Source organism: Episyrphus balteatus, chromosome 2 (assembly GCF_945859705.1).
Source record: "Episyrphus balteatus chromosome 2, idEpiBalt1.1, whole genome shotgun sequence".
NCBI classification, from domain to species: Eukaryota; Metazoa; Arthropoda; class Insecta; order Diptera; family Syrphidae; genus Episyrphus; species Episyrphus balteatus.
The window spans coordinates 51140991-51155904 of record NC_079135.1 but is presented as its reverse complement, the minus strand read 5'-3'; the positions used below and the strand labels follow the sequence as shown (position 1 = coordinate 51155904).

Here is a 14914-nt window from a genome sequence, read left to right as displayed (position 1 = left end):
ACAAAATCGCATTTATTAAAAGAATCTCGGTACGTGCCATGTAAAAAGCGTAATATTTTAAAATTTGGTTAAACCATTAAAGCATTATACGTATGGAGTTCTGTACAAAGAAATGTTCGAAGGATTTTTACCAAATTTTAAGCGAAAATATTCAAAACTGCTTGAGTTACGCTGCGTGCTCTTAAGCTACTTTTTATTTCATGTTGCGGGTGTGACAAGTAAACGTTGCGGATATGGCAAGAAAATGTTACGGGTGTGACATTTGATGGTTATTTGTTTTTTTCATTATCATGCATTATTATTTATTTACCTTCCAAAAAATTCACTTATTAATTAAATATTGATTTTGTTTTAGGACTAACATTTTAAAAGTCTATACCTATGGTCGCTTCAAATGAAAAACTCACTAACTTATGAAATTCCCCCATAAGCTTTTAAAATTCGTAAATTTTCCTTAAAATTTATTATTTTGATAATTTTCTTTAAAATCAAAGGGTGATAAATTTGCTGTGTTTTGAATGAAAAACACTTAAACGCAGTTTTAATCATTGTTTATATACAATTTAAGTGTCACAACAATATTGTTTTTCTAAATAAACTACGTAAATGAATGTTATTTACATTTTTTTTATTTAAATAAACAACAACATAGATAGTAAAATTAATGAAATTTACAAAAATATTGGTATCTTTAACTTAAAGGAAAGTTTGGTTCACTGTAAAAATTTAACAAGCAAAAAATAAACCTAATTCGTAATCAATAATTTACTAAATCCATAAAGAAATTTAATTTTAATTACATATTATGTATTTAAAAATCTCAAATAATTTTGTAATAGCTACATTTCCGGAGCAATAACTTTTTTCTACCTTCTTATTCTATTTTTATTTTAAGTGTGGCAGGTGGCCATGGCACAGAGGAATAGATGGATGACTTCAGAGCCAGACATCGTGGGTTCAAACCCAGCGGTCGGCTCAGAAGTTTTTTCTAAATCGCCAGCTTAACTGAAGCCACCTGTGCGATAACATGAGACAATTTTCAACTATGTCTCCTCCTCTGTGCCACGTAGTTCAGTGTTGTATGTTCTTCTCTCGTTCTTTCTCTCTTTGTCTTTCTGTGTTGTATTAATGTCTTGTGTTGTATCAGCAAAATGGACCTAGATTCCGAAGCTGCAGTGTTTCTAGTCCGGAGATTTATCTTCAGACTAGTTTAATATGTAATGTAATGTAATGTATTTTAAGTGTGATAATAATTGCTGTTCAATGTTCAACTTTATGAATGCCAAATCAATCAAAAAAAAAAAAAAAAATGTTTCCAAAAAAAATTTCATCATAAATTTATTCTTTGAACTATTTGTATCAGATTAGACGAGTCTCTACGCAATTTGGTCATAAAAACAAACTTCTATGACCCCAAATTTTTTTCTTGTCATTAATTAATAATTTTTTATTATTTTCTTGCGCGAAAAAACTGACACTTTGAGATAACCATGAATATAAATACGATTATTAAAAAGAAAAATTAATGAAAAAAAAAAACCATATCGAATAATCCATGTTTTATATTGTGTTTTACTTCTCGTTATTCACAGTTAATATGACATGCTAATTATAATTCAACAAAAAAATAAAAAAAATAAATAAAAATTATTGCTCAGAAGAGATAGATAATATTAAAACAAAAAAAAGTCGACACATTGGCCATTTGACACATCCATGATCATAATGGTGCTCGCTATAATAAACTTATACTCATAAACTATGGCTCAAAAAATGATGTATATTTGTATGCAAGTTTATATAGACTTGATCCATTGCTAGATCGCATCAATTTGACTTGACGTTTTGTCTAACGCGCAATTTTGCATGTTATCTCTATCTGAATGGAAACAAGTACAAGTTTATTATAACTTTTCTTTTGTCGTAGTTGTTGTTGTCATTTTTATAATCGAAAACCAAGAAGCTATAATCAGTGGAACTTGTAATGACAATTGACAGCTGAGAATGAGAATGATGTTGTACGAGACTATACCTATGTACAAGAAAAAAAAAAAAGAAAAATTTCAATCAGATTGTGGTGCAACTTACACATGACTGAGGCTATACAACATACATAGATGCATCAGAAAAGTAAAGTTATATATCTTTCTATGCATATAAAACGCAAGTCAAAGTCGTGAAGTTTTGTTGGTATACATACGAGATATAAACTGTATACGGTGTGCAACCCTATCCTCACAAATTATGGTCTCAACAACAATGGCGAACATGACATTTTGCAAATCGCACCTATCTAGAATTACAAAAACCCAACAACAAAAACAGCTATACAGAAAGACAACATCAACGACGACGGACGGCAGAATATAGTCTGGATCTGAACGCATCTCTTATAGCTGCTTACGCATTGTTACCTTACCACGTTGATGATGATGATGGTGTGGCTCCAAATGGTTACCTTCTGCTTGTTGCAGCATGGTCGTTGGGCATCAATAATTCCAACGCATGTGTGTACCGTGGTCTTTGGGTTGACGTTTCGTCGTCCGGCGTTTTGTCGTCGTCGCCGTCGTCTTGAATCGTCATTCGCCTCGCCTCACCATCACTATACAAAAAGCAACAACTTCGCTCCTGGGTAACTTCCGGCCAAAGAACATACCATATCAGCCATCACCATAGCCAGCAGCAAAAGGTAGTCTCGCCAAAGACGGAGATATTGGGTGGAGGACCTATGCTACATCTACTTGGAACAGGCCGGTCTTCGCGAGCTTGTTGTTACTACACAACCTATCTATCGGGCAGCGAGAATTTATCTCGTTCGACTCTGGGATGTTGTTTATTGGCTCCTGTTCACATGTTGGCACAATAATTTTCACCAACATGTTCCGATGAATATAGAAACGCATAAATAAAATGATATACTGGTCGACCTGGTTTGGTCAGGCCCGTTCACAGTTCGGTTCGGTTCGCTTAGTCGGTCCACTATTATAATACACGGTCGATTGGATGCTTCTTGTTAAATCTGGCGTGTGCACACGATATCTTTTGTACTATGAGCGAGGTACACTTTTATAGCCGATATTGCGTGATTTGAATTTGTGCTATGCGATCGCACGGTTGATGCCAGTAGCTGTTTGCCCTGTAGGAGCAGCATATAATACAGCAAACACATATACCAACTATACAACAGCCGCCAAAAACTACATAAATTGCTTATGGATTAACGATAATGGAGAATTTATTATTTTGCAGATTTTTCTTTCCATACTCTCAACAGTTGTTGTGTTTTCTTTTTATTTTTGTGTAAAAAAAATACTTACGTGGGCACAATGTTTTGAGATCGTTTCTCTATCGCTTTCAAGTTGATGCTACACAAAATAATAAAAAATCATTGAACCTAGTGTTACGCAAAAGTCGACTTGGTTATCATTCAAGTTTCAATTTTCAACGTTAGATTTCTCGCAAATTGATTATTATTTTTTTTTTGTTTTGTTTTATTTTTTTTTTGAAAGAAACATTGTGTGTGGTCTTGAAAAATCATCATCATCATCATCAAGAGCATCAACTTTTGAAAGACCTTATCAGCTCTAAACGATGTTTACTCTTCTTGCTTTACAGTATGTCATACACGAAAGATTTTGATTTATACTTTTTTTTTGCTGTCTTTGGCTTTTTCCTCAGATTTATTGTTATCGTGACATGAGTTTTTTTTTCTGTTTGTTATTCCTTTGTTGAGGTCAGAGAATAGGTTAAGAGTTGTTTTGTTTTAATATTTAATGAATAACAATTCGACACATGTGTTGTTTACTTGTACTTATGTAAGTTTATGAATTCATTTGGTGGAGAAAAAAACGATTAATGATTTTATATGGCGGGCGGTATGATTCAACAAAGGGAAAATATTTATTCGGTAATGTTCAAAAAGATTGCAGAAGAAAAAGATTCGAAAAAATATTAAGGAACTATTGGGAAGAGCCAAAATGGAACTTATAATTGAAAATACTTTGACTTTTAATAATATTAGTTGAACATTATAGACACACGCTGAAGCTATTGAAGCTAACCTTTGACAAGTTTGTCGATTTTGTTCATACAGTTTCATTTTTATGAGCTCAGCAAATTTCTGACTGAGTTGATAAGTATTTTTAAAATTTAAGTGAATAAGGTTTGGGCGAATTGACATGGAAATGGATGCTTGTTGTGTGTAGGTATTGGACTGCGAAAAAAGGAGGCGAAATTGTTATCAATTGTAAAATTTTTTTTTAATCAGCTTGCGATGACAACTTTATATGTTCAGCACAAAATACACACAAACAAGTTTGGTTGAAAATACAATTTGCTCAAATTTTTAAATATACCTAGGTACTACTAAATTTTAAGACCATCTTATAGCAATGCATGCCATATTCAAATTATGACAACAACCATAACTTTTAAACTAGCAAACTTTCGTGCACAAAGACTATATTTTGCTCGAAAATAAATTCCCTCTGATATATGCTCGACCACCAGAGTTGCCTCGCACGCGCACCCATTAATCCTCTCTCAACTCCATACAAAAAGCTATAAGTCCCTTGCGAATCGCACACCCATAGTTCGTCTCACTGTTGGGCGAGATCGGATAAACCATCCCAATAGCAAAAGCGAACCCAGTACACAAACCCAAAAAAGGAACAACTTTTCTGGAGACTATGACTTTGCGAGTGTCCGTAATTCTTCTCAAGTTAGTGGAGCTTAGCGCGCCACATATACACATATGTACCTGCAATGACATGGCATGTTGACTTTGATGTCATATTTTATTTGCGACTTAGTTTGTTATTTTTGTTTTCAAACAAATAAAATGCATCTCGCAAAGAAGGACCATATCACTAAAGATGATGATGATGATGATTCCAGGCATTACAACCATCACCCAAAGACTGATTATTATATTTTCCTTATACAAAAGCCCACCTTCGGGGGTGGTCATATGGTCTGGTCATGGTCAGTGTGTATGATGGCACCAGAGGGAACTGAAAAATGACAGTCATCCTTAATGCTGCTGCGCTGGTGTCTCGGCAAGAAAGAAAATATACGAGTATTGTGAATATGTCTTCCTTTTTCATTTGTAAGGCCACGCGCGTTTGCCGGACGGACAACGAGCGACGGGTCCTTTTGTCATTCACTTTTCGTTTTGTTGTGTATATATCTGTGTAATTGCTTGTTTACATTGGGAGAGTCTTTTTATTTTTTTTTGCGGTCATTTTATAAGGCAAAGACCGCACGCAGTGCGTTGTGTATAGGTTATCCCTGGGAAATTGTCTCCATCCAAATAGAATTGTTTAAATTCCCTTACCTGACGATCTGTATCTTTATACACCACTCATCCATTTTTATTTCCCACACATTTTCTACTATGAAAAAAAAAAGTATAGTGAATAAATACCAACAATCAAGATCATCACAGAGAGATCAACAACTTACATATTGTCTCTCTGTGACACTTTTTTTCCCAACAATGTCAAAGAAATGACAAAAAACCTGTCTGTCCCGTTAATTGAAGTTATTCCCATAAATAAATAAACAAAAAAAAATATACCTACTTAATGACGAATTCCACATCATCGAAACCTAAGTGGCGATTAATCCACAAGAAAAAACATGCAAATTGTATAAACTCCCACTTGACAATATTGTTTTCGTTGAAAGTCTTCATTCAACCAGGAGCGGATTTATCATCTTCAAAGCCTTTTTTCAGTTTTTTTCATAAAAAGCTTGATATTAAGTGAAATTGTATAAAATCAAGAAAAGCACACATTGTCAATGGAAAAGCGACAAAATACAAAATTTGTCGCTTTTTTGTCGAAAAGCATTCCCTTCAAAATTTATTGTGAAATTATATGTTCGATATTTCTTATGAAAATTTTTAATCAGTATTGTGATACAAACTAAGGTGTTAAGCGAATTTTATTGCTGTTTCGAAAAAAAAACGCTTTCAAAATGATTAGATTAAAAACGTTCCAACTAAAAAGCGACAAATAAACGGCAAATTACAGGAAAAAATCAAAACTCTTTTCAGCAGCATTTTATTTTTTATTTGTTTTCTTTTTTTTTTGTAAAATTGATAAATCTCTCAACATTTGTGAAGTTGAAATCACTCTAAAAAAATAAGCGATCAATTAACGGCAAATTAGCGACAAAATTAATAACTTCGCTAATCCTTGTAAATTTAATAGAAATACTTTTTTTGCTTATGACTTATGTGTTTTATTCGGGTCTTATTGTTTTGACAGAGCCTTAATCGTGTACCGTGCAAGACTTGATAGAATTCGACCCTGTTTTGATCTTCTCTTGGCATCTATAATAATCTACCGATATGTTCATCAAAATTATTTCAGTATAAGTAGCTGAGGGCGATGAGTCGTTATTTTATCACCTATTCAATAGACACAACACCAAGATGAACCATCAATTTAGATTTTACTACTTTACTGCACACTTTTTTTTTTTGTTATTCCTTCATCAAATGATTCAAAGATCGATATCGTGTTGGCATCGCTTTCTTTACAAAAAAAAAAAAGAAATAATAAAAATTTCACTTCACTAACATGATCGGCTACAAGAGTATCTGATTGGATTGTTCCCGATCTTTATAGTCAATATGGGGACATTCTTTACAAAATATGTATAATATATAAAAAAAAAAACAAATTTAAATTTCAAATGACCCCATCCAGCGAACGATGACGGCTTAACAGCATTTAATTTGTTTAAAGATCTTCGTGGCGTATGTTTTTTTTTATTTTATTTTTATTTTTCTTCAATATAATTAGATAAAAAACAAAGGCTATAATGATGGTGGGCATTATATTAACACGATCTCTGATCGATAATATCTCAACTCGAATGATATATTAATCATGTTTGTTTGTAAACTTTATAAGCAAATTGACATACATAAAATATATAGATATGTATATAGTTACATGTTTGTTTTTAACATGCACCAGTTAACTGGAACTAACTGGTTAACATCCAGAGCTGTGCCTTTTATTAAAACCTACAATTGGAAATCAAAACTTAGCAGTACGGAAATGACGTTTTTCTTATCTGAAATTTTCGTTTCGCAATTTAATTTTGTATTTAGCAATTAAATTTTATTCAATTTCGAATATTTTAATTTTATCTGTTCCTCTTTTCTTTTTATTGGGGTTTTTAAGCAAATTTGAACCAATGTTTCTTATTTTGCGAAATCGTGAAACCTTATGATAGTTAAGACATTCTTTCCAATAAGTTAAAGACTTAAGGAAGAGATAGTTTGATTTCATCAAACAATTTTGTACCTTGCAAAAATAGATTCGCTTCTTCGCATTTTACTTATTTTTTTCGCAATGTATGTTTATTCATAATTTTTTACTTCAATAGTTTGTTTTCACTTTAGTCTAAATAAGATAATTTCGCAAATAAACTAATTTAAAATGTCAAATCGAATAATTTCATACACGATTTGACATTCGACATGAAACAATTTGCGAAATTATTTCATTTAAGCTGAAGTGAAAACAGGCTATAAATTTGAAAATATTGACTATCGTGTTTCATACTATGTATATTATGCAAAATAAAATTTTATTGTATTTGCGAAGTTAAGAAAACTTGAAGCAGTGATTTTGTGAAGAAGCATTTTGTCTTGCTTCGCATTTAAATTTAATGTTTCGCAAGTTACTTTTTACTAATTTTTATTCAAATTTTGAACTTTTGTGGCTAATTTAACGCAATTTTCATCTATTTTGCAAAATTGCGAAACACAGTGCATCGATTTAAGACAAAGATTATATGGTTGGGAAGTGGTATTTGTTATTATAATTGTTATGAGATAGAAAATATTACGGAAGTGATTTTTTTTTATCAAATTTTTTTGCTATGTCGAAAAGCAGCAAATTTTATCTATTTTGCGAAACTGCGAAAACTTAAAATAGTACCGAAATTCAACCCAACCTTTTACAATTTCTTCACTCGATTCACCAACTCGAACATTTTTTTGCGAAATTGCGAAAGTTATTTTCCTTATAGCAAACAAAATATTCTAACAAGCAAGTAAATGAATGCCAAAAAGTACTAAAAGTACTGCTATTCCATTTACAACGACACCACTGGTAAAAATCGACAAGGACACAAAAGTGAACTGGTTTAAGTTTTTCTGCAGATTAAGTTCTCTCTAAAATATAATGAAGAGTGTCCGCTTTAGAGACTTCGCATTTGGGATGCGGATACTCAAGACTCAAGAGAATAAAGCTGGTAAAAGTAAATCCTTCAGTCATGTGCGAGTGCAACACCGGACTAACATGTGTCCTAATTAAAACGCAGAGTGCGTGTATATCGAGAGTCAGTGTCAGTGACTTTGGAAAACATGTCATTCCAAGAGTTATATCACACTCATCAGATACAAGATACAAAATATATGTATCTATCTCTTCTCTTTTTGCATCATCATCATCATCGTCAACATAACACCATCGGCTAACATCACACAAGTGTCGTTGTATAGTAGAAATATATGTATAAAGTAATATCTACATCTTTCCACTTAACTATAAAAGAGGACCGAAAACTTTGAATGTACATCCGTCGACCATTATTCCCCGGGGTTGAATGTGTGCATGTTGGTTTTTGTATATAACTTAGGAAAAAGAGGGTTGGAATGGGTGAATCTGACTGTGTATCTATAAAATTGCCACCAAGAGGGTTGAAAATTTTGAAAGTTTCTATAACAATGTCACTTTCTAAGAGAATAGGTACAATATATACCCAATCCAGAGGGAAAGGGATGAGCTATATATGTACATATATGATGTCTATGTTTATATGAAGACTATATAAACTCTGGAAAACCATGATGACTTTAACATTTTGTACACATGTCTGGTTACACTTTGGCAACAAAGATTCAATTCTCCTCTCTTACTCTTTTGAGTAGTCGTCTAAAGTTGGCGACATAGTCACTAATAGAATATGGCAATAGGGATGTGCTATACAGAATGGTATTCAAGTGTTTCCGGGGAATAACATTATATATCCAAACGGACTACTACGACGACTACGACGACGACGGATGCTTTGGAAGCTGAAAATCTCAACACAACAAATGTGAAAATTGCAAAACCAAAGAGAAAGAACATTGCCACAAGTTGATACTTTGCGCCTTGAACAAACACAAACATCCCCTCTCCCCTTCCTCTTATTTCTTCCCCAAAAACCACCACCACCATCATTTTAATACCCGTTTTCGACATCAGATGGTCACAGATTGATGGAGTTATATAGTTTGGGGTAAATTATTTGATATATTTATTTTCTAAAAATGGTGCCGCACCGAGCCACATCAGGAATAGGTCGGCCTCTATTTTTGTCTTCAACAAAATTAGTTTATTTTGACAAACACACTTACACACACACAATCGACTCAGAGAGAGAGTATAGATAGAAATGGTGTTTGACGCGATCATTACCGATGACAGATTTATTAGGTTTATACAGTGACTTGTCAAATTAAAGAGGCCTTTGAAGAGACATTTTATGACATAGAGTTGATGGGGGGAATATTGATGTGGAAGGCGTGGAACGTGGGGAGATAACTAATTACCTTTGAGAAAATTAATTACATGAAATTTGAAAGGGATACTTTTTTTTAAATGATACAACTTTTCGAGTTCGAAGCTTCTTTGTATTTTGAGAAGGTAGAAAGCAATTATCAGTATTAAAGTATGTCGTTTTAGTTCCTCAATTAATTTTGTATCGATTGTTAAATATAGTCTGTTAGAATTAACGAATCGATTTCCGAAATTTCAAAGAATTTTGTCTTTTGCAATTTCGCATTTAAAATTGTGTATGTTTCGCATTTTTGTATTATTTTTTTTTTTTTTTTTTAATTTTTATCATTTTTTTTTATTGTTTCCTAAAAACTTGTTTTTTCCTTCGTATTGTTTAACTTGTCATTTTATTTTGTACACTCAAGTTTATTTTCGCAAATTTTCACTCGTTTTGCGAAATTTCGAAAATAGTAGACTAACTTTTTTCCTTTAGACTTTTTTTACATTTACAGTTTGTATTTGAGCTTTTTGAGTTGCATACAAATAATCATTTCGCAACTTCGCAAGTATATGTCGCAGTTTATTTTTACAAGTTCCTTATCATTCTTGCTTAATGTTTGCCAAAAGTTTGTACACGAACGCATATTTTATCCATTTTGCAAAATTGCGAAACATAATAGACAAATTTAAAATTAAGAGTAAATGACTGAGAAGTGAAGTTTTTTATCATAGCGTTTTTCTTTATGCAATCATTTCGCAATTTCGCTCAGTTTTAAACTTAAAATAGAGAGAAACATTCTAACAATTACTAGCTCGTCTTTTGTGCAAGCTCTAAATATAACTTAACCTTGATGAATTGTTCGTACCTGATAATTTCATCAAAACACTAGAATAATGTTCTAAGGTTCAGTATTCAAATTCTGCCTCTTCTTTTATCGAATTTTATAGTAAATCTGACAAAGCAACAACATTTTGCATTCATACTAAATTTGATTCTAAAACATTTAACTGCTTCCGTTTGTCCATTTTGCAATTTAAAGAAAAAAACCTAAAACCACAATAAAATGGTAAGAATCATCTATTTAACCCGATATTTATCAAAAAATAAAATGCATGGTTAAAGAAAAATTCCCCTACTTAATAAAATTTGTCAGAAATGATAAAGCTCGTGTGTGGGCTGCTGCTAATAACGTCTATTTAAATAAAATGTCTTGAATCCGATAAGAAGCTTATAAGATAAACATTTTTGTTCAATCTTTTTGTATTGGGTAATATAACAGAGATACATTTAGAAGACATTAGTGGGTGTATCTACTCGTATTATAATGCGATGACATTCTTTAATAGTAAATCACGTTTTATAAACAAGAATGTTAAAATTAAAAACAAAAAAAACTTACCGGATTTGCATAAAAAGGTGGCTGTTCGGCTCCCATACCGGACAGATATGCAGCCATACCTTCCGGATAGACACCCAACGGTACACCACCGGGTCCAGTAGCGGTGACTAATCCACCGGCAGCTGCTAATCGCGGGTAATTTAACAAATCATACTGACACGAACACACCGTTTGTCCAGTTATTGGATCGGTGAATATTGTTCTTCCACTATCACAGCATCGGGTATTTGGTTGGCCGTATGGAGTTGCCGCAGAACATGGGGATGCACTACGTGCCCCAGGCGGCACTGTTGACGTTACAGCCATCGATACAGGCACAGTAGCAGATGCAGCGGATGGTGGCGATGATGGACTCGATGAAACGGCGTTCTAAAAAAAGAAAAGAAAAATAACGAAAAAAACAATTAATATTGAAATATTATTATTATTAAATCTGTCAATTTATCAAATAATTTTTTATGATTAATAAAAATATGAAGATAGATATCTTTATTTAAACTTAAAAAAAAATAATAAAATACGACATGACGGCTATCAAATTAACCAACAAAAAAAAAAGACAAGAATTCCCTATCAGTAGCCAATATAATAGTATGTATTTTGATTTCAGGAAGGTAAGTTTGAAGAGAGGAGAAAAAAAATACAAGAATTATCAATTGGATTTGAAATTTAATCAAAAACATGAGAGCTTCGATCAAAAACACCGCCAAACATGTTCAAATTGACAACACCGATCGATCGATCGATTTGAATTAATAAAATAAATATTATATTTAGAGACAGACATACACATAAACACTATATAGAGATAAATGGGGGATAAGAATAACAAGGTTTAATCATCATCATTCATAAACAGTGTTGCCATATTTATTTTATTATTATTATTATTTTTTTTTTTTTTTCAAAGGCAGAATTTTAAAAACGAAAGTTTGAAACAAAAAGGATTTCTTTTTTTTATCTGAGATTTTTTTACCTATCCTAAATTTCTGTGTCAAAATTTTATTTGAAATAGTAAGAAATTTCAAACGAAATCAATGAATAGTCAAAGATTTTGACGAAAAGAATCTTAAAATTCTCAATTTTGAAGTAAGAAAAATTGAAAATGCTACATTTTCGAAATGAAATTTTGTTTGTTTTTGAATTTCGAAATACGGAATTAAGGATTTTGAAATACTCTACAAACTTTTAAGAAATATACCTTTGAACTTCCTTTTGTAAAAGATTATTAAAACTAAAATTATGTGTTTAAAAATTTAGTACAAAATCTATTGCGATTTAAACAAGTATTTATTAAGTAAATGGAATATGAGATCATGGAATTATACAAGACATTTTTAAATAATTTTGAGAAACACCACTTTTGAAATTTTGACTTTAAGGACATTACCTAACTCGAAATACTGAATTTCTGTATTATTCAGCTTTTGTAAGTTTAAATTAAAATTTTTTAATGACACAAAATAAAGGGTTTACAGAATTTACAGAATTTCGGAAAGCACTATTTGTCAGCATCCAAATTTTTAATTGAATGTAATACGACCAATTTGCTGGTTTATATTTTCAATAAAGTTGCTATTCTGCTCGATTCGAAATTCTGTGTTCTAAAATTATGTATTTTAAAATTTTGTACAGAATTGCTTCCTGTTGAAATGAACAAAAAAAAGATAGGAACGACAGAAAATTCTAGCTACTGTATAGAATATACAGAATATATAATATAGAAACTTTGAACAAATTTTTCGACACAGAAAGCTTCAAATTGAAGAAATATGTATTTATTTAAGAATTCGATCGGAATTCTGAACTCACCAAAATGGATCCAAAATTGTTGTAGCAAATTAAAAAGTTAAGAAAAAATGTAGACAAATTGGAAGCAAAGTTCTGGAGATTCTGATTTTATGAATTCAAAATTTTGAAACAAAATAAAGGAGTGTTCCAAATTTAAAAAAAAAAGTCTAGGTTCAGTTGGGATGATTATTCTGAGTGGACCGAAATCCTTTGTCCAAAAATACTTTTCAAATTTTAGTACAAAGTTGTTGCAGTTGAAATGAAGCAAAGAGATAAGTATTAATAAGTATTTTTTTTTCCAAATTCTAATCTTCAGATGTGTGTGAATTTTGACTTATTCAAAGTTTTAAAATTTTATAAAAACGTGGTTTAAAATAGCAGTTTGATATTGTTCATATGTATTTAATGCGGCCACACTGGTAATTTTCTTAGTTGACATGTCTTAAGACTCTTCAAGTGGCCGCTTTTAAAGACTACAACATGTCGTATGTCTTAACTATGAGTAGGTTGTGTAGGTATATCATGAAGCTATATTTTCCTTTCCTTTTAGTTATAGTGATGATGGATTTCTAAGAGAACTTGCCGCCATCGATCGTCAACTTTATTATAAACGTGTCGTTTTGCTGCCGCGCTTTGCTTTGTAACAACAAAACACAACAACTTTGTGGATTTAAGTCGTAACAAAAACAACAAATCAAATCCAAACAATCGTGTTCGCCTATCATTTTTGTCATGTTAGTTGTATTAACTGAGGTTTGTTTCTTATCCATCTGAAGTACATACAACAATATTTGAATAGACTAAAGAGACTTTATAGAAAAAGAACCCTTAGTGAAAGAAAGGTCCGCCTTGAAGTCAATTAAATTGATTTGATTTGGCTTTGGATTGGGATTATAAATATTTGCTCAAAGCAAACTAATCAAATGTTAGTTGGTAAATTGGATTGATAAATCGAGTGATAAAGTGTTTTGTCGCAAACCTAACTATTCCATATACAGAAATCACATTCTGACTCAGTTTTAATCTTATCGGTTTTTTTTTATTTTTTAACTGTGCGATGATCCTAGCAGAAGCTTGAGAAGTGGAAATTTGTCTAAGATCTGGTTTGTGTTTTTTTTTTCGTTTACAGCCCTAAAAGATAGGTATAACTAACTACTATGTGTGTCGGCGGCTACTTTGTTTTGTTTTTTTTTTTTTTTATTTTTTTTTTTTTTTATTTTGATCAATGTCACAAATCGATTTTAATAGCTTTGAGACTGGTGACAAATAAAAATGTGAAACAGAAGGTGGTTGTGACGGTATGTGACGTTTTTTGGTTGGCAAATCGACGTTTTGCGTTACAAAAAAAAAAAAAACTCAGACATTTGGTTTTGTGTACATGTCTCTCTGGGTAATGTCCAGCTTGTGTGTTGTGAGCCCACCGAGTATACCGCAATCTGATTGAAAGTCAATTAAGTAAATTAATTTAATGGCCACAATATATAGGTATTACCCCTCGAACACTTCTTAGATACAACTTGTCTGGGTGACAACTATTATACAACAGCATTACTGACTCTTAGAGTAGGTCGTTGTGTATTGGACATGTGTTTTTAATTTTTTGCCACATTTTCCAATCAGTTTTGCGGCAGCCAGAGGGGACAGTTTTTTTTTGTTTTTGTTACTGTTGCATTATAGCACTTTATTAAACACAAAGATCTTGTGTCCCTGACATAACAAACTGCTCGTGATGTTCTACAAATGTTTTTCGAAAGTGTTGTCTTGTTTTTTAAAGCTTTTTTTTTTTTTTTTTTCTTGAGTTTACATTTCAAAACATTTTATATTTAAACAACAAAAGTCATTGAAGTTTCATGTTGAATCCTTAAGAAATATTGTTTCATTTCATGTTAAATTAAGAGTCTTGATAAGATGCAATAGTTTTTCATATCAAGTTGTATGGTCTATTAATTTTATTATGCTTTTTTTTGCAATAGGGAAATGGTTTATGATATAGGTAAATTAATTCTTAGTATTCATGACATGAAATATTGTTCCACTTGAGCAAGTTTGCAATTTTTTTTTAATATATTCTATACAGTAGCTAGATGTGGACAAAAATATGCTCATAAAGTGTTTGCTGAAAAACACATAAACGGATTTTTTTTAAACTGTTTT

At 31.7% G+C, this 14914-nt stretch overlaps 1 protein-coding gene across 5 annotated transcripts in view; it reads right to left on the bottom strand.

Annotated features, from left to right (window-relative positions):
* Positions 1–14914, bottom strand: part of LOC129912664 (homeobox protein caupolican) — a 120610-nt gene that overhangs the window by 9587 nt on the left and 96109 nt on the right. For all 5 annotated transcript variants that reach the window (XM_055991014.1, XM_055991013.1, XM_055991011.1 and 2 more), the window contains one exon: positions 10970–11338. In XM_055991014.1, the coding sequence (XP_055846989.1) occupies positions 10970–11338 (369 nt within the window). The remainder of the gene's footprint in view (positions 1–10969; positions 11339–14914) is intronic.